Raw genomic sequence first — 20,715 nt, 5'->3', positions numbered from 1 at the left:
CACGCCGTCAAAGACAGCCGACCCAGATCCGGGTAAAGGCAGGGCCCCTGAGACAACAGGTCCCGACGTTGAGGAAGAAGGTACGGAGCATCGATGGAGAGGCTCCTCAGATCGGAGTACCAAGGACGTCTGGGCCACGCCGGAGCTACCAGCACGAGCATGCCGCCGTCCTGCTTGAATTTCCGCAGAACCCGAGGAAGCAGGGATATCGGAGGAAACAGATACGCCAGGTGAAACGTCTATGTCACCGACAGCGCGTCCACCAGACTTGCACCTGCGTCTCTTGTCCTTGACCCGTAAACGGGCAACTTGTGATTGTGACGGGAGGCCATCAAGTCCAGCTCCGGCAGTCCCCACCTGTCCACGAGTAGCTGAAACACCTCTGGGTGAAGCGACCATTCCCCGGGATGCACGTCGTGACGGCTGAGGAAGTCCGCCTCCCAATTGAGGACTCCAGGGATGAAGACCGCCGAGATCGCTGGAATGTGACCCTCCGCCCAAGACAGGATACGAGACACCTCCGACATCGCTGCCTGACTGCGAGTTCCGCCTTGGTGATTGATATACGCCACCGTGGTGGCGTTGTCGGACTGCACCTGTACCGCCCTTCCGTGAAGAGCGGGGCCGGACGACTGCAGGGCCTTGTATACTGCCCGCAGTTCCAGGATGTTGATGGGGAGAAGTGCTTCTTCCGCTGACCAACGACCCTGAAGCGACAAAGAGCCGGGCACTGCCCCCCAACCCCGGAGACTGGCATCCGTCGTGAGCAGGACCCAGTCCGGGATCCAAAATGGGCGCCCCTCGACCAGATGAGCTGTCTGAAGCCACCAAGCCAAAGATAGCCGAACGTCCGGAGACAACACCAGCACCTGAGAGCGGATCCGGTGAGGTAACCCGTTCCATTCTGATAGAATCAGCCCCTGCAGGGGCCGGGAATGGAACTGGGCAAATTCCACCATGTCGAATGTCGACACCATGGACCCCAGAACTCTCATAGCCGAATGGACCGACAGGCGGCAACGGCTCAGGCAACTGCGTATCCGCAGCTGTAGTGAGGCGACCTTCTCCGGAGTCAGGAAGATCCTTTGCTGACGCGAATCCAGCAGGGCTCCCAAATGAACTATCCGCTGTGATGGAATCAGAGAGGACTTTTTCCAATTTATCAACCACCCGTGTGCTTGCAGGCAAGCGATCGTCAGGTGGAGATGTTGAAGCAGTACCTCCGGGGAGCTCGCCAGCAACAGGAGGTCGTCCAGGTACGGCAGTAGCCGTACATTCTGGTTCCGAAGATGTGCGGCCATGACCGCCATAATCTTCGTGAACACCCTCGGTGCCGTGGAGAGACCAAAGGGTAGCGCCCGGAACTGATAGTGGTGTTGAAGGATAGCGAACCTCAGATACCGCTGGTGTGAAGATGCTATCGGAACATGGAGGTAGGCGTCCTGGATGTCCAGGGACACCATGTAATCCCCTGGTTCCATCGCCAGAATGATGGAACGTAACGTTTCCATCCTGAACTTGGGAACTCTGAGGAATTTGTTCAGAGACTTCAAGTTGAGGATAGGGCGATAAGAACCATTGGGTTTCTGCACCAGAAACAGAGACGAATAATACCCCGTCCCTCGTTGTGATAGAGGAACGGGAACAATGACCCCTGCTTTCAGCAAGGACTCTATAGCCTCCTGAACCTGTAACGCCTTGGTCTTGTTCTGAGAAGGACTTGTGCAGAAAAACTGGTGGGGTGGTCTATGCCGAAAAGACAGGGCGTACCCCTGGGAGACCACTTCTCGAACCAAGGCATCCGTGGTGGTATTGTGCCAGCACTGGGCAAATAGAAGAAGTCGGCCTCCCACTCTGAGGTCCCCCAGAGGGAGGCCCGTCCCATCAGGCCGCAGGTTTATCTTCCTGCTTGGAAGAAGGGCGCCGAGCACTCCAGGCTTGCTTCTTGGGTTTAGAGGCCGTCTTACTCGCAGACTGTCTCGGGAAGGACTGACCTTTCGCCTTACCCTGAACCCGAAAGGAACGAAAAGCCGAACTCCGAACCTTAGCAGGCAGTGCCGCCGAAGGGAGGAAGGCCGACTTGGATTTAGCCAGGGTGTCCACTATTTTGTCCAAGTCCGGACCAAATAGTAATTCCCCATTGAAAGGTAAGGCCTCCAGACCTTTCTTTGAATCAGAGTCCGCTCTCCAGGACCGCAACCATAAGGATCGGCGGGCAGACACCGCTGCAGCCGATACCCGCGAGGTCAGCAGACTAGCATCTAAAGAAGCTTCTCCAATGTAAGAAGCGGCGTCCCTCATTTGTCCCAACAACGCCCGCTGGACATCCGGAGCGTCGTCCGGGAAGGTATCTTCCAATGCATTGGCCCACCCCTCAATGGCCTTGGCCACCCAGGAAATGGCCATGGACGGTCGGGCCACCGCCCCGGAGAGGGAGTAAATAGACTTTAAGCAAGTCTCAACTTTCCTGTCCGTGGGATCCTTCAGCGAGGATATCGACGGTAATGGTAAGGTGGCGCCCCGAGTTAAACGGGTGACATGGGAATCCACCGCCGGTGGAGTTTCCCATTTTTTACAATGTGCCTCAGGGAAGGGGTAATTAGAAGCCAACCGCTTCTGAGGAAGGAATCTCTTACTGGGCGCCTGCCAAGCTACCGCCATATGATCCGTCAACTGATCCGACAGGGGAAACACCGCAGAAGCCACCTTAGTTTTTTTTAAACTAGGAAACTTCGACCTAGGAACCGGTGCCTCGTCCACTATAAGAAGAATAGCTCGCACCGCCCTAACTAGTGCTCGCACATTAATGGACGACTTGGTATCCATTTCCTGGACCGAGGCGTCCGAGTCCGTGTCATCAGGGACCTCCCCATCATCTGAGGAACCCTCTGAGTCCGATACCTGAGCAGCCCGTGTCATGAGTGGGCGTTTAGAAATCCTAGAAGGCATGTCAGTCTGCAACATTGACTGAAAAGCCGAGGAAGCGGCCGCCAAATTTTGCACGGAGTTGGAGAGCACATCCACCCATGGTGGAGGCGTCGCCATAGGGGCCTGAAAAGGTACCACAGGCTGCTGCGGCACAGGGGAAGCCTGTATATACATAGGCAACCCCGCATAGGGACCAACTGATTGAGACCCAGGAGGACTCCGCAATAACTGCGGGACACCCGGGGAATGGTCGGCTGGGGCACCGCCCTAGTAGGGAGAGCAGTCGGGACCGACAGACGGTCCGCAATAGACACCAGCACTTGAGAAAACATCGCCCACGGTGGTTCCTGCGCCAGAGAAGGTCTGGATGGACCAGGAGCCACCTGGCATCGACTACACAGGCCATCCTGTGACAAATCCTCCCTATCTACTCCTGCAGAACAGCGTCCGCAGGAGGCCAACACCGGAGCCACTGAGCGCTCAACCTCCTCGTCTGACATGACAGAATATATTATATATCTGGCACCAGGGTAGAAGTAAAACGCACTCACCGGTGTGCTGAACAACAGCCCACAATATGGCACTGAGTAGCACACAACTGTATGTGACGGACCTCACAAATACGTGATCTATATAAGTGAGGTCAGTAGAAACGCCCCTCCCCCACACACCTGCAGGGCTTGTAGGAGAAGTAAAGGGATAGGTATAAGCTGACAGTAAGCGGAAAATAAGCACAGACAGGCAGCACTAGCAAAAAGTCACATACCATGCAGGAAGATATACTCACTGCACCTTTACACTACAATCAACCTGCCCAGATTCAGTGTCTGGGAGGGCTATAGTGCTGTGTACGCTGTCCTTAATCAGGGGAGAGGTACACAGGGGGACCGGTCCGCGTGCTCCCTGAGATCTGCGCTGCCACTGGGAAAATGGCCGCTGGAGACCTCAGAGGAGGAGTGGCCGAGGAATCTGCAGCTCAGCGACGCCAGACTACGTGCTGAAAGGCGCGCTGAGCTGAGGGGAGGAGCCGCTGACAGGGAAGGCTTCCTCCCCTGGCTGGCCATAACCCCAGGGATGCTGGCTTCCCGCTTGCCGGTTATCCCTGGTGGTCTAGTGGTCCCACGGGTTATGGGGGGGCCCGCCGCCACTGCCAGCAGCCTCCGGTCTGTCCCCCGGACCGGAGGCTAAAGGACTGCATTTAAGGCATTCCGCGCGCCGCCGCTAGCCAGCGACGCGCGGCTTACCTGAATCCCCGGCGACTCCGGCAGCAGTCCTGGGAGGTAGACAAGAGTCCGGCTAGTACGGACTCTGTCCTCCCGCCGCGATCCCCAGATCAGTACTGGCGTCGCGGCGCCAGTCGGGGATCAGAGCGGCAGCGTGGGCGTTCTGTACAGACAGCCCTTCGCTGCCGTCTGTAGTAAAAAGATTAAAAATAAATAAAATTTAACTTAAAATAAAAAGCTTCTGGGGGCTGCTCCTGCAGCCCCCCTGCGCGGTGACCGACTCCGGCCGGGCACCAGCTTACACTGAGGTGCCTGTGGCTCGGGGGCGGGGTATAGAGGAGGACCCAAGTGCATCCTGGGAGCTAAAAGCTTAACTGTGTGGTGCCCATGGATCCTGTTCCAGCTATAACCCCAAGGTCAACCCTGTGGACCCCCTATGGACCCTGAAGTAGAAAATTGCCATATCACTTACTATGTGACAAATGTCCTATGAACAATTGGTTTCCAAATGCCTTATAAAGCAAAATAGTTTTGAAACCTTCCTGTAAGTACATAGCGTATACATTTAAATATGCGTTTCCACAACTGTGCACAGCGCATTAAATATAAACGTGATAAATACATTACACATACATTTACAGTATTTGGCGCCTAGCGCCGGTAAAACTTTTGAAATGGGCGCTCTTGCTCCTATAGGTCCATTTAAAGATAGCGACACAGAATGAGGGTTAGCCCGCGGCCGCCATTATAAACACGAGTGGCGGGTCTCCGGCCACAGTGCCTGTTATCTACAAAACACTCGATGACGTAGACTCACACAATTAGGCGTGTATGTTACTTTTCCCGCGTAACAGAAAATTTTGGTCCTGACAATGTAAATCTAACACAAAGATCTTAAGGATGACTGAGGATCCTGCTGATCCTCTACAGGTAGAGCAGGAACCACCATTCCATGGCTGATCTGAAACCCAGAAATAACCTATGGAGGAAAGCCAATTAGGTCCTCAAGACTGCACTGCCATGGTGAAACATGGTGAAGGAGATCTGGGAGACTGGGCACAACTCAGAACGTAAGAGATGGCCAGGTGGAAACAGTCTGCCACGTAAGCAATCTAAGGTTAAAAAGGAAAGGCGCTGAAAAACCTGTAGCACCAGAACCAGGGCCCCAAGGAGCGACGGGGTAACCAAGGTAGCTGGATGTGGAGCAACTCCCTGGAGGAAAGTCTGCACGACAGGAATTACCTCTATCGGTAAATATATGGAGGGCCTAGACCTACATCCTCAGGCAAGATAGACGACGGCCTATATCTAAACCCGCCTGTAGCAAGGCCAGAATCCAGGAGTCGCAGAAAACTGCAGGATTCGACTTCCTGATGGCACACAAAGTAGACTCGCCACACTCGTCGATAAACCTTAGCTAATACAGACTTCTTACACACAGAATTGCACACACATTGTTGGAGAAACACTGGCCTTGAGGAGGGCTGTCTTGACAGCCACCCCATCAAAGTCAGATAAGCGTGATCCCGGTACTGGAGTAAACCCGAAAAAAGAAGGTCCAGCCTGAGCCCATTACTGGAACAAAATCGAAAAGAGAAGGTCCAGCCTGAGCCAGGTACTGGAACAAAACCAAAAAGAGAAGGTCCAGCCTGAGTAGGAGACGTCAGGGAAGAGCCACCGAAAGCCTGCAGAAGTCTAAGTACCAAGCCTAGTGAGGTCAACCTGGGGGTCACCAGAAAGGCCAATATGCCTGCCAGCCTTAGGATTCTATGTACTAAGCCTTGGAGAGCGATAAAGAGGACGGAGATAAAGTACCAACCAATCAGCTCCTAACTTTACTGGCTGTTTGAAAATTTAGTTAGGAGCTGATTGGTTGGTACTTTATATCCGCCCACTTTATCCCTCTCCAAGGCTTAGGACATAGACCCCTTAGCTTGCAAGGAATGGTCAGAAACAGATACACTGGTGGATAGATGTACCTGAGGTGAAACATATAGGAGAAGATTCCGCGGATCCCACGACTTATCCACCCTGTTATATTCCTCCTAGCTGGGAGAGAGTAAAGAGCCGCGGGATGTCTGGAAATCCATAGATTCCCAGTAGAGCAAGCTCATGTCGCACTCTTCATGTGGAGAAGATGGAGACCTGTAAAGTCGCGGTCTCTAACGTCTCAACTGAACTCTGTATAGATTGTGATATACCCAGAACCCAGTGAGGCCCCACAGGGATATTCTGTGGCACAAAAACAAATGGTGAATCCTTATTACCAGAAATCATTCATGCTGGTAGTATTCGGGATTGTCCGACATATCTGGAGGACCGCAGAGGCGCGCACTGGCCTGGAGAGCGGTAAGGTGCTAACCCAAAGTGGCTCGGCCCATTGCCTGGTGAACGTCCCCGAGGTTGTACATGGCGGTGACGATTAGTAGGCCACAGACTGATCCACCTTACAGGTCCGTAATGGCACCAGAACATATGACCTTTCACCGTCTACAGGAATACTCTCAGCAAACGTCAGTGTTCTCCGGCTGGGAACGCCTACGGATGAAGTTCCCATATCAGGCTTAGCAGATGTATACAAAAAGGTACTTATTTTAGAGAATATATTGTCGTATAACTGCATGTCATCCAAATAACCGCGACCCTGTAGAAAGATGCCTCCCAGGTTACTAACCTGTAACTTTGGTTATACGGTGTCCGTGGCTGGCCTCTCTGCCTACGTACATTGCTCATTTTTCTTACCAGAGTCGCTGTGGTTGCGTAAATCTGCACCTGAGCAATTATAGATGCAATCCAAGGACTCACCAACCAGTGTGGTTAGTGCTGTAAGACTTTCTGAAATTAACCCTAAAGCAGACTTTAAAAGGTCACATCATATGGTAACTGTGGCTTAGGAACCTGTAATTGCCTCAGGTAATAAAGGAATATCCAAAGTGTCAGAAAATACCGAAGCTATAGGGACACTAGCTCAGAACATGCGATAAGGCCGTGGCAGAGTAACCGACTACTGTCACCATTCTTGGGATGGACAGTGTGACTAAATTCAGAATGATATGCGCTGTGTGGCATGAAAAGGGGTGCACACTATGTGGCAGGAATACCGCAAGCTGACGTGGGTGTCTGCAAAGGGCACATTATACGAGCAATGTTGTAATGGTCAGTAACCTGCTCTCTTGTCACGTGAGGGGTACGGCCCTTAAAACAGTGAATGTAGTTTGAGGAGGTTTTTAATTTTATAGTCTGAATAATGCAGTGTGCCATAGGCATAAGGAAAGGGGCACATTATTGGAGGCTCTGGGCAGTGTAGACTGTGCTCTTTTTGCCATTGTGGGCATGGTGCCGGATAGAGCGAATACAAACCCATATACAGTGCTGGGCACGCTGTAGTATGAGAATGGAGCAGTAAGGACACGGAAAAACCAGAAAGATACAACGTAGACTGTAACCTGCGGCCAGGAGGCCTGAAAACCACAATGAAACGGTGGCACTGAAAAATACCACGGACCACCATACTGTCATCCTTCGCATGACGCCTGAGTGATACCATAAGGCACGCTGCGGGAGATGAATGCTCACGCCCCTTTATCCCGTTGTCAGGACCTGCTTCGCCATTTAGCATAAATATATATGTTGCCGAAGACTATTAATTCACCTGTTCGTCGAAATGCGCTCTCCCTTTCTCAGCGGGGCCGCAGTCACTGACCGGCGCTTGAATTCATACTGCACATATGCCGGTCAAATACTTCCCAGTGGTAAGGCCGGCATTTTTTGAAGGCACAATCCCTGGCTGTCGGTTCAGTGCTATGCATGCGGCAACCACAGCTGCAGCTTTTGAAATCGATAGCTGCAGCTGTCGGAACGGTCAGTGCCACTCACCGTTCATACATTTGCCTGCACATCGGCGACCTATGTTGAAGATACTGTAGGAGCGCAGATAATGAGAGGGGCGCATTGCTACATACTACATTGCAGGGAAGCGGTAACTGCAGCACTGAACGTGCAGTTACTGGTTTCCCCCTATCGCTCCACCATACATCTCCCCCACTAACCATATGGTTGTGGTCTTAACCTAGAATGAAGTACCTTACACAGACTGCTGTGTGTAAGCAGACTATACACATTTATGTAGCACAACAGAGAACATAAATATAGTGGAAGTTACCCAGCTATACTTACAACTAAGGAAAGTCAGGTATGAAGGAGGAAGTCCTCCCGAAGTTCACGAGATCCCCTAGCTGGTGTCCACAGCAGAGAGCGCGCTAAGGAGACTGAGGGTGAGATGTATCAAACCTTGGAGCGAGATAAAGTACCAACCTATCAACTGTCACTTTTCAGGCACAGCCTGCAACATGACAGTTGAAAGCGGATTGGTCGGTCGTTTCTCTCTCCACACGGCTTGATACATCTCCCCCTGTATTTCAACTGTTTTGTCAGTTACCTCCTTCAGAAAGGCCAAAGAGTAGTAGCTTTAGCGTAGGGAGCGAGGAGTAGCTTTAGCGTAGGGAGCGAGGAGCAGCTTTAGCGTAGGGAGCGAGGAGCAGCTTTAGCGTAGGGAGCGAGGAGCAGCTTTAGCGTAGGGAGCGAGGAGCAGCTTTAGCGTAGGGAGCGAGGAGCAGCTTTAGCGTAGGGAGCGAGGAGCAGCTTTAGCGTAGGGAGCAATGGAGGCATCTATTGCTTATAATGCTCAGCTAGGCCTTAAACTCCCCAACCACATGTATGCTAGTCAGACAACACTTGAGCTGTTAGCTCCTGTTGGAGTGTCCCATCTGCCTCTATCAGCCGGAGGGAGCAGACAAAAAAGCAATAAGGCTCTTAGAGACCTGGAAACGGTTATTAGGGTGGGTCCAGGGCTCTGTTACGGTGCCAGTCCTCCAACTAAGCTGAAAGAGGATCGGAGACTGTCTTCTGCTTGTAGCTTTAAAGGACGTGTCCTGGGAATTAGAGCCCTAACAGTCCATAAGGAACAGAGTGTATTTAACCCAGACTATTAGGGTCTCAATGGTAACAAGATTAGTGTAATCCAGAGACCTGCTGACAACCATCCTGCGCCAGGGAGGAGATTTCGGAATCAGACTGGTAACCTAACAGAAGCAAGACAGGGGGAGCGTCTCGGCTGAGGAACTGCAAGATCCAGCACCCGCTGTAGCGAGTTGGGTACCTGAACTAGACTTTGCACCCACTGGGATAAGCCCTGGACCCCCAATTGGCTAAGAAGCGTTAGGGCAAAACCAGGCACCTGCAGAGATGGTACGTGAGGGAAACTGACTACACAAGGCAATGGTTTTGCTAGCTCAAGCCTGGCCCAGGGGCAGGGTGGAAGCCCACACTATTCACACTGTTTTGCTGGGGGCTCTGCTGCACCGCGGCGGAAAATGCATCACCTAGACCACTGTGATCATTATTTGCAGGAGAGGGCTATATATAGTAATGTACCCTACCTGCAGAGCCTGTGATTCCAGCACCTGTGAGGAAAGGCTCTGCACTGACCTATACAGCCCACTCTATAATACTTGTGGCTTCAATATTTTGGAGAAAAACCATTTAGTAGGGAGGCCAATCCCAGCTCATGTATTTCAATCCCGGGATTCAGGATTGAGTTGATCAATACCGGCCTCTAGTGCGAGCAGGCGCGGCCGTACAAGGTGGCGGGGGCTGGTGTGCGACTGCGCAGTGTGACCTTTATAATGTCATAAGCATACACACAGCCATAGCAGGCCTAGGGGCAGCATCTGAGTAAAGGGAACTAGTGCTCAGCGCTGGGGCCGGGCTGAAGACAAACTCTGCATTTTAATCCCGAAAAACCCCAGAAGTATTGCCTCCAATCCCCGGGATTGAAATCCCAATGGTTTTTTGCCCTAAATCCCAGGATCTCGCCGTTCATGATGCCGGGATTGGCTTTCCTAGTATTTAGCCCAACATCCAGCAGCACCTTGCACACGGAGAGGGGGGTAGGCGAAACGCAGGCGTGCCAGTGCGTTTGAACACCGTTACAGGGGCGTGCATAAATACTGAATACTCATTGCATGTGATGAAGTTAGCAATTCCTGAGTAAGGTCGGGGTTTGTGCAAGTGTGTGTGAGGCTGCGATGGTACTCCATGTTACTAATGGTTTCTCAGTCTTGTACATTACGGTTGTGTGTAAGGAAAGGTGGCGTCCTTGTGTTGTGCTGCAACGGCATAGCGATGGCAATGGATTAGCATGCTATCGCAGTGAGACTGTGTGCGCGTAATCACTATTGCAGTTGCGATCAGTAGTGAATCAGGACCTCAGACCCTACCTCACTTATAGAGGTGTCACGGTAGATGGACGGAGACTCCAGTTTGTTAGGTATAGAGGAGGGGGGAGCACTCTAGGAGGAGCGGCTGCCTGCTTGCGTGAAACACTGGTGAGTTCTGCGTGAACAAAGCACCTTAAGCATTGCGTACCGCAGACTAGCGCTGGAGAAAGAGGCTGCCCGACGACCCTAAGGAGTACATAAGTCTTAGGTGAGCTAGAAAGGGAGAGCCTCAAATGATGGGAGAAAAGAGAACCGGGCAAAATCTACTTCCATGGCCGACCACAGGGACTTTCCGCCGTTTTTGATGCCGACCCTGTTGCAACATATGTCCACGGTGGTCCAGAGTGGGAGCGGAGAACTCGGCCACCAATGAACCATCCATCCGGCGGCCTCCTCTGCCTGAGGGGAACCGCTGCTGCCCAGATGCGTCCCCGTTGTTTGCTCCGGGGACCAGCCGATGTCACTGACCCAGTCGCCAGAGTAGGGTCCAGATGGAGCGGCTGGTAACAGCACAGCGTTCGCAGCTGCACCACCGGTTTCCCAAAAGCTTGAGGAAAAACAAAAAAAACACAGCTTCAGTAGCTGCTGAAAAGATAGGTGCCCGGCTCCATTGAGCATGGAAAAAAAAATGGCTGGCTGGCATAGGGAGGAGGAGCCTGTGCTGTCCAGCCTCCTCCAGCTCCACCTATACCCAGTGTTTCCAGTGTCCCCCCTGGATAAAAGGAGCAGAGCAGGAAGCTTGGCGTTCTTCTGCCCACATGGCACAACGGTTTTTGCTAGTTGACGATTCTTCGAATCCTACCAGGCTCCTAGGCAGCGCTACCTTACAGTCTGCTGGTAGTGGATTTCACACAGCGGCAGAGGGCCCAGTGAAAAGGACACAGCCCAGATGCATACTCCATTAGGAGTCGTCTGCGGGCAGCCTGACATGGCATACTTGCAGGAGCCGGCTGACCTTTAGATGAGCCCTACCACGCTTGTAGAGGACATATCAGGTTGTGAGGCCAAGATCAGCAAGTCACAGGGCAAGACGTGGGTCCCAGCGGCCGGGATATGAAGAAACGCTTGCAGAGAAGTGTGAAGTCGCACAGCAGCATCTCTTAGCGGAACCCTGCTCAGCTGCCTCCCCCTCACAGAGGTACTTTCCCTGGTCAAGGCGGGTAGGCGTGACAATGTAACTGATTACCCGTTCCGTAGTGAGGTGATTACTGACAGGAGTTAGAGGGTTCTCAGTGTGGCTCATACTACTGACATTTCTGTAAATAGTTGCTGTTATGATATTACTGAATTGTGCTCTGTGTAAAATAAAAGTGCACTATTGTATATTTTCTGTGTGATCAAGGGTCTCGTACCCTGCGGGAGCTATAACCGCTGCCTCTCTCAAGACAATGACTTGCAACCCGTGAGCACAACGTACAGAAACCCGGCATCCTCACAGGCAATTACTCCTGTTGCACGGATTGGTCTATGGAGCAGCCCAGGCCGTGCCAACCATATGTATACACAGCTCCTGAGCAATCCCCTCTGCACATTGTTACATCAGAAGCAGCATCTTGGCTTTAGCAATCTTGCCAGTCTTCGCCGCAGGGGTGTCGCGTCTTATCACGTGGTATATTGGGACATTAGTCCAGTACATTCTCTCGGTTAACGAACGCTCACTACAGTGATGGATTTAACTTGTACTCATCAACCAACTTGGCTCCTTCCCTGGGGCATGTAGGTTGCAGTCACTCACTCACCCAACTCTTGGGCTTCAGGAACAATAGCCGACATGAGAAGGCCACGTGCCACTCTTTGCCAGCATGCGAAACTATGAGCTGTAGATCTCCGCAGTGATGGCAAATAGGGGCCAAGACTGCACTGTAGCCAAAGTCTACACACACACGCTGGTCTAGAACCTGATGGTTTCCCCACAAGAAAGACCATTGCTCTGATTTGGTCAAAGTGTATATTTTAAAGCCAACCCCGAAAAATATTCTGTAAATAATAAAAAAATAAATAAAATAAAAAAACACTGCAGCAGGACGTGGTAAAGGAATGACTGGAAAACACGCAGTAAAGTGCAATACACGCATTTCACCAACACAAAGATGTAAATGAGGAGAAGTGCAATACACGCATTTCATCAACACAAAGATGTAAATGAGGAGAAGTGCAATACACGCATTTCATCAACACAAAGATGTAAATGAGGAGATTAAAGTGCAATACACGCATTTCACCAACACAAAGATGGAAATGAGGAGATTAAAGTGCAATACACGCATTTCACCAACACAAAGATGTAAATGAGGAGATAGGAAACAGTTTTATAGTGCATTTTTCAGGATGTGCTCATTTATTAATAGTGCAGAAATGAGAACTGGCCCTCAGGATCCTGGTCTCCTAAATATGGGAATTCTGGGAATGCATGCTCATATGACCGCTGACTTTCCATACTTACAAACATGGTGGGGCCATACTGGAAAGCACTTGGTACTCCGGCATAGTAAGGTAATCCTGTGTAACTGTAGCCTGGCGGCAGGGTCGGGTTCAGGAACGGCTGCTGAGCCGTGTGGTGCGTCTGCGTCTGATTCTGCTGAGGCTGGGCTAGCGTCGTTGCGGGAGCCGGAGAGGCAGAGTCACCGCGGCTAAACTTGGCTACATCACCTGCAATGACACGATAACGTGGGTAAAACAGGAGAAGGCGGACGCAAAGCTCAACACATGGCAGCTGCAAACTAAACACATTCTCCAGAAAGTGCCAAAAACAAAAAACAGGTGAAAAGTGAATTATTTGCATGTGTTTCGGAGATGTCATCATACAGACACGATCACCAAGTGTCACTTATTACAGTTACTGACGGTACTCAATGGTCTGAAATGTGTTACTATGTATAAGGCCTGGTGCTCACTATACAGAATTCCCCAAGTCCCAAAGCATTCAGGATAAAAGGACCCTGTACCTGAATGTAAACGGTTTAACGTGATATCTAAACGTTATCTTACCTTTATGATCTGCTCATCACGCCGCGGCTATCGGACTCTCACAACCTACCCCACTCTGTTCTATCGCAGGGCGCCAAAGAAAAGGAAGCGCCCCCTTTTCGGCACTCCTGGGGGCTTGCCTGACACTCACGGACATGACGGGCAGCCCCCAAGCACTGCGGTCACTGACGCACGTTATCCATTTACCGGCGGTGACCGCTGCGCCATTTGGACCACTCGCGGGTGGAGAGAGAACCCGCAGGCTGTCTCAGCGGGGCGCCGCGCTGGAGGGCAGGGTGCTTTCTGTCTGCCCTTCAGAAATAGGGCAGGGTGCGGCAACCCGCTGAAACAGCCTAGCGGGAACGCTATATTATATATATATATATATATATACACACATACACACACATATATATATATATATATATATATACACATATATATTTACAGTGAAGTCTTATATTTATCAGATTTCTGCATATCCTCCCTCCCAGCGCTGCCCTTGTTTAGTATCTTTTGGTCAGTTCTCTTAAGGCTTATTTGTACAGGACGTGAAATACTCTTCTGGTTACGATGCACAGTAGAGGTGTTAATAGCAAATAACCTCAGACTTGTCAGACAGCAACCTGGTCCCTTGACCAAACGTCTATAAGAGATTCTATGGTTATGTTTTTGCAACTGAGATGGCTAGCTTTGGATGAAACGTTTTACCAACATCTTTGCCTGAGCGCACCCAAACCTAGTAGCCTCTGCGGAACGTCCTAATGGTAGCAATCTCCCCGAGACTGGTAGAAAAAGAAAATAGGAACTCCTGTTCCATTTCCCTGATTCCATGTGGGGACACTGCATTCCAAGAGTGTACACTCAGTTGTGTAATTATGAACGCCGTAGGAGTACAAGTTTGGTGTTCTGTGTATTCTTCTGTTTGCACTGCCCTTTATAAGTAAAAAAATCCAAAAGAACAGAAAAGAGGAATGAGAGGGGTGCAGCTTCAGACTTTTAATTGTATAAGTGCCCAGCTCCAACCCCAAGGTAGCCCTGCCCCGTAGATGTTGATTCTGAGATGTGTGAAAATAATCAACGTCTATGCATAAAACTACACAGGGAGAAGTGATAGAGAATTACACAGCTGTAAAATAAGAGACAGAGGGCCTGGTTCAGACACGCTCGCGAGCGCAGGACGCTCGCAAGCGGGTCGATGGTGCCCTACTGCGCATGCGCGCGACGGAGGGAGCTCCGTCGTTCGCATGCGCGAGACCTGGCTAGCGACGGGGTAGCCGTCGCTCCGGGTCTCGCTCCAAAGGGGGCGTGCTGTCGATGTTGATTGACAGCACGCCCCCTTTGGTGGGCGTGCCTGCTAGACGGAGGCGTTCCCATGGGAACGCCTACCGTCTGAAGCCGGCCCCACTGATATCAGTAGTGATGTCAGTGGGAGTGATTTTGTCTCTGTTAGAGCCAAAATCACTCCAGGGCTTGCGGCAGCGAGACCCTACCGCAGGGTCTCCGTCGCAAGCCCGATGGTCGCGATGGTCTTGACCATCATTATGGACGCTCGCTATAGCTGTGGGTGGTCACCCACAGCTATGCGAGCGTCCAAGAGGCCGCTCCATTTTCATGTAGGAGGGCCCTGATTCAGAGCGAGCGCTCTGGTCAGAGCATCCGGCTCTGAATCAGACCCAGAGGGATCTATTTATCAAGCAGTGAAAAGTGTGGAGAAGTGACCAGTGGAGAAATTGCCCATAGCAACCAATCAACTTCTACCTATTATTTTTAGACTATTTGATAAATGCTACTTCAAAAGCTGATTGGTTGCTATGGGCAATTCCACCACACTTTTCACTGCTTGATAAATAGACCCATAGTGAGTTTAGAATCATAAAATGCGAATGGGTGGTGAGGTGACCGTCGCTGGCTAGATTATGCTATTGTGCATGGAGCTCCCCATCCACCAAACCATGGGAGAGACTTGTACGATGCCGCAACACCTTTACCTGGCGCTCCTGCTAAGGGGATGTCAGGTGGTGTCCTGAGCAGAGCAGCGACAGCCCTCCCTACAATGATCACTAACGGAGGTCAGACCATAGGTAGATTATAATAGAAGCAGGGATAGTAAACTGTCTGGTACTGAGAGAGGGGGACAGGATGGATCACACACACAGTATACTAGAAATATAACCTTTATGTGCACAGACATGATTTGTGACACCAACCTACCTGAGTATGGGTTGCCTGCAAGACCTCCATCTCTACCCGTCAGTGTTGCCGGTGCAGGAAACGTGATTCCGTAGTAATCCTATGGAAATAAAGCAGACGATGCTTTGTGTAGCTTCATAAAAGCACTGATAACGTGAATGGAGCCTGATCAGCCTGAGACGTTTTACCAAACGAGTTAAGAATGACATTTATAGGGGCACAAAACAGTAACTGGCCCCATGATCCCCACAACACACTACTCACCATTGGTAATCTGGATTGAAGCATTTGGAGATCATCATACCCGTAAATCTGCTTAAAGGAAACAAGGGGAAATAATCAGGAAAACAAAAACAATAGAGAAAAACATAACCGCTACTAAACAAGGTAATGTTGGGGAGATTGCATGGGACAACCAAACAACGGTACATCAATCCTATTGTCCACTGGAAACCCACGCATTTCACATTCATGCGCCTCCAACACATGCTGGCCATTCATCTAGCCACTTCTGTCCCCTTTACATCAACATACTAGAAAACAGACCACAATTTAAAATGCAGTTTGCATGGCCGACATACACGTCACGCCCCAGTGATGCCCATAACACCGGTGAGGGACGTGCTGAGGATACAGACCTCACACACTGCAAATGAGCCGAGCGACTCTGGTCCAGGACCGCATAGACTGCACCAAGTGCCAAACCCTCAAGACACACTGCACCCAAAGCCCATGTACCCCTCACCAACACATCAGACCATACACAGCACCCACACCACCATTCACCTGCCAGGACACAGATGGTACAATGCTCAATTAGTCTTCATTCCAGCACCCTGTACCTGTCACAAACTGTGCAGTTCCTCTTCCTGCCTGGGGTGTCGCTCTCTGCTCTGGTTTGTCTAGCACACTCTAGTCCACAGGTTCACAAACTCGGTCCTCAGGACCCCGCACAGTGCATGTTTTCCAGGTCTCCTCACAACCACAAGTCAAATAATTAGCTCCACCTGTGGATCTTCTACAATGTGTCAGTGCGTAATGAATACACCTGTGCACCTGCTGGGTGACCTGAAAAATGTGAACTGTGTGGGGTCCTGAGGACAGAGTTTGAGAACCCCTACTCTAGTCCACAGGTTCTCAAACTTGGTCCTCAGGACCCCACACAGTGCATGTTTTCCAGGTCTCCTCACAGAATCACAAATTAAAAAAATCTGCTCCACCTGTGGATCTTTTAAAATGTGTCAGTGAGTAATGAAAACACCTGTGTGCCTGCTGGGTGACCTGGAAAACGTGACCTGCGTGGGGTCCTGGGGACAGAGTTTGAGAACCACTGCTCTAGTCTATCAGTTTGTTGCATCAGCTGAGTGTGATAGAAGCACCAGAGCAGAGAGCAATACCCCAGGCAGGAAAGAGGAACTGCACGGGTTTTGACAGGTGCAGGGTGCTAGAACGAACACTACTCGATGTTACGGCACACAACGACTGGGCTTACTGGGTAAGCAGGCAGCAGGCCTCCAGGTCCTACAATGTACTGGTTGTGTAACAGAGGCGGCACACCCTGGGGGAGGTTCGGAGGAGCTTTTCCTGAAAAACATAATGAAATAGAACCTCAGCATCTAACAAAGAACACAACCAGGTAGAGAGATCTTATAGTGCAGCCCCTAACTCAAGCATCCAAGGACATTAGGGCTTTCCTGTGCCCATGAGATTTACAACATAAGAAAAAAAGTTTTGCGCCCCTTACGAGCTCCTCAGGTTTATGTACATATTGCTCCCCCCGAGGTTACTTACACGTACAAAACAAAAACCCATTAAATTTAGATATGGAGAAGCAAGGATCTCTTAGTCACACTAGGTTCAGGCAGTCTGCAGCTTTCCGGAAACTGAGAACTACAAGTTGCAGCATGCACTGCCAAAGGAATAGACCAAATATAATTAGCATAACGACTGACAGACGGAATCTGGCAAAGTATGCTGCAACTGGAGATTACACCACTGCGGAGGTGGAATTTATAGGGCTATAATTAAATGGCATTATTATTGCAGTAAGGTTATACATGTCGCCAGCCTGCGGCTTGTCTGCCCCTCTCACCTGAAGACACTAGCGGAGCAGCCCGGGCGCTGGCGGCAGCGGGCACACTGACACTCGGGACGCTCAGACCCAAGCTGTTGGTGGTGTTGATGCTGCTGGCCATGCTAACAATGGAAGAGGTGCTGGTCACAGACGTTGGCGCTGTAGAGAAGGTTGTAATGGGCTGGAGGGACACCGTGTTCTCCACATTCGTGTGCTACAACAGACAAGTATCAGACACCAACACGTAAGAGACACAGGATTTACACACGGTTCACACCTACAGATCTATTTTACTTTAACCCACCCGCCCTTATTTCTGTTTAATCACTGGAGCCCCAATGTTGGCAGCTCTGCCAGACACCAGTGTAACTGGGCTTCTAATGGTGAAACTGCCACAAAAACTGGGAGAATATTGGCTGTAAAATGAGCTTTGCACAAGACCTTATATTGGAACGATCACTGGGGGGGGGGGGGGGGGGGACCCTGTAAGTCCCTGTGATGCGGTAGCTGGTTCTGGCAGGTGACACTTAAGCAAATCCTCTCCCTTTCTGCAATCGTCAATGTTGTTGAGCATGTCCCCTGCCATCCATGCTCCCAATAACAAAGCTGGGGGGGCCTAAGGGCTCGGCGGGCTATGCACAAGCTTACATAATCCTACTTCTTTCAGAGAGCCTGAATGACTGGGGCCAAAGATTGGGGCTGACTATTACCACCTTAGGATATTCCGCTGGTGGGAACGCTAGGATAGTAAAAGAGCCGGTGCCTTACCATGTAGAGGAAGGATAAAGTAACTCCCAATGTCCATCTACATTTCCACACGTGGACAATTTACCTTCCTATGATTGGTAAAAGGACACTGTAGGGTGACTGGTACAGGGAAAATACAAGACTGCTATTTCTGGGGCTCTGTTTTGTCTTAAATCTGGATTAACATATGTAGAATCTCTGGAAGGGGAAACTTGATCTGCTGTAAGTTTTTCAATCTTTGGGCCCGATTCAGAGTTGTACGCTATTACATTCTCAACTGCGCTCGCAACGCATTTGTGATAATATGCTAATGCCTGCTAACAGACTGGCCGCCTGTAATAGTGTAAGACTTACTGTGCAAAAGCCGCTACAGCCACGTCCCCTATCTGCGCGGTGTGCAGATCCCCCGGGGCTTGAGAACACACTGCTATCACCACAACAGCGGATGCAGATCGACTCCTTGAGTAAGTCCTGGGCTGAGGATATCCAGGGATAACTGGTTATCTGAAACCGGCCTCTGAGACGGGGAACGCAGCCACGAGCGCAGACACACCCCTGGGACTCGCCATAACACGCCCACGGACTGGCCTCTGAGACTGTGGTTCTGTGATGGGGAACGCAGCCACGAGCGCAGACACACCCCTGGGACTCGCCATGACACGCCCACGGACCGGCCTCTGAGACTGTGGTTCTGTGATGGGGAACGCAGCCACGAGCGCAGACACACCCCCTCGGACTCCCATAACACGCCCACGGACCGGCCTCTGAGACTGTGGTTCTGTGATGGGGGAGCGCAGACACACCCCCTCGGACTCCCATAACACGCCCACGGACCGGCCTCTGCGACTGTGGTTCTGTGATGGGGAACGCAGCCACGAGCGCAGACACACCCCCTCAGACTCCCATAACACGCCCACGGACCGGCCTCTGAGACTGTGGTTCTGTGATGGGGAACGCAGCCACGAGCGCAGACACACCCCCTCGGACTCCCATAACACGCCCACGGACCGGCCTCTGAGACTGTGGTTCTGTGATGGGGAACGCAGCCACGAGCGCAGACACACCCCCTCGGACTCCCATAACACGCCCACGGACCAGCCTCTGAGACTGTGGTTCTGAGATGTGGAACGCTCCCACACCCCTGGAACCGGCCTCTTTTAGTGAACACTTTCGGCCTCCTCTGTGACTCCAGCCAGGAACGCCCACGGCCCTCCGAGGTCTGCTCAGGACATTGCTATCACAGAAGCATAGAGAATGCAGTCTCTAGTTCGTGCGACGCAGTGGGACTTTGCGCAGTAGCAAAATAAATCTCTCTACTGCGTGATCATTGGCATAATGTACAACTCTGAATCACCCTATAATTGAAATAGTTACGTTCCACAATATACCTAACAGTGCCCCCTCCAACTAAACTTGTCAGTGTCCCTACACAACGTGCCAACCTTACAGCGCTATCCTGGGCAGAGCCCCAGCCAACCATAGAGGCTAACATACTACATACAGAGCCCAGCATCTGATGGCAGTGTGATATGCAGACACCACTGCACGACCACGCTAAAGGCCAGCACTCGCACCCATCGGCAAAACAATTGAAAATTGACCGTTGACCATTTGAATTGCATTTTTCAGGTGACAATGAAGACAGGGTCCAATTTACAGAAATGACTGGGCGCTAAGACTTGGGAGGCGGCATGTACGAGGAATGCGGCCGCACAATGTAATGCTGCAGCTGCTGATTGCATCTTCCGGTAGCAGGAGGGCGGAAACAACAGAACAACCGGAAAGAAGGGGCTGGTGAAAGATACAGCCGCGAGTTGTCTGTGCTGGCTGCGCATTTTGTGTGTGTATATGGGGGTGTGTGCGCATGTCTTGCTGACGCGCTTCCTGAAATCCTCACATCTCGCTCCCTTTCTCATGTCTACAGGAGCGTCGGAACGATTTTATGAGGGGGTGGGGAAGAATATAAAATAGTTTCGGCACCCACCCTCCTCCACCTTCCTTCCCTCTTACCCTGAGCCGCTGAGCAGCGGCCGGTTAGACTCAGGCCGGGGCTGTGCTTTATAGCTATAGGCTGCACACCCCCTGCACAGGAGGGAGAGTAATGTGCAGTGTTTTCACTTAAAGGCCGCACACTACACCTCCTCCTCCATGCGGTGCAGGGGCCGTGCAGCCTATTGCTATACAGCAAAGCCCCTGACCATTCCCACGGCTGCCAATACTTTCACCCCTGCTCCCCCCTGTTCCGACACCCAGGCATCTGTATTATCTCCTGCAGGGAAACACGAGGTAAAAGCAGCCACTGATC

At 51.3% G+C, this 20,715-nt stretch overlaps 1 protein-coding gene across 6 annotated transcripts in view; it reads right to left on the bottom strand.

Annotated features, from left to right (window-relative positions):
• The window catches only part of UBAP2 (ubiquitin associated protein 2), a 95,482-nt gene that overhangs the window by 9,704 nt on the left and 65,063 nt on the right, over positions 1-20,715 (bottom strand). For 3 of the 6 annotated variants that reach the window (XM_088442405.1, XM_088442401.1, XM_088442404.1), the window contains exons 19-23: positions 17,682-17,877; positions 17,082-17,173; positions 15,854-15,901; positions 15,611-15,689; positions 12,873-13,078 (exon numbers count right to left, since the gene is read on the bottom strand). In XM_088442405.1, coding sequence (XP_088298531.1) covers positions 12,873-13,078; positions 15,611-15,689; positions 15,854-15,901; positions 17,082-17,173; positions 17,682-17,877 — 621 coding nt within the window. Of the gene's footprint in view, positions 1-12,872; positions 13,079-15,610; positions 15,690-15,853; positions 15,905-17,081; positions 17,174-17,681; positions 17,878-20,715 lie in introns of all 6 variants that reach the window. The other 3 variants (XM_088442400.1, XM_088442399.1, XM_088442402.1) reach the window with 1 other exon arrangement.

The sequence above is a fragment of the Taudactylus pleione genome, unplaced genomic scaffold, assembly GCF_031769625.1.
Source record: "Taudactylus pleione unplaced genomic scaffold, aTauple2 ptg000311l, whole genome shotgun sequence".
NCBI classification, from domain to species: domain Eukaryota; kingdom Metazoa; phylum Chordata; class Amphibia; order Anura; family Myobatrachidae; genus Taudactylus; species Taudactylus pleione.
The sequence above is the reverse complement of the archived record's forward strand: the minus strand, read 5'-3'. Positions and strand labels throughout refer to the sequence as shown.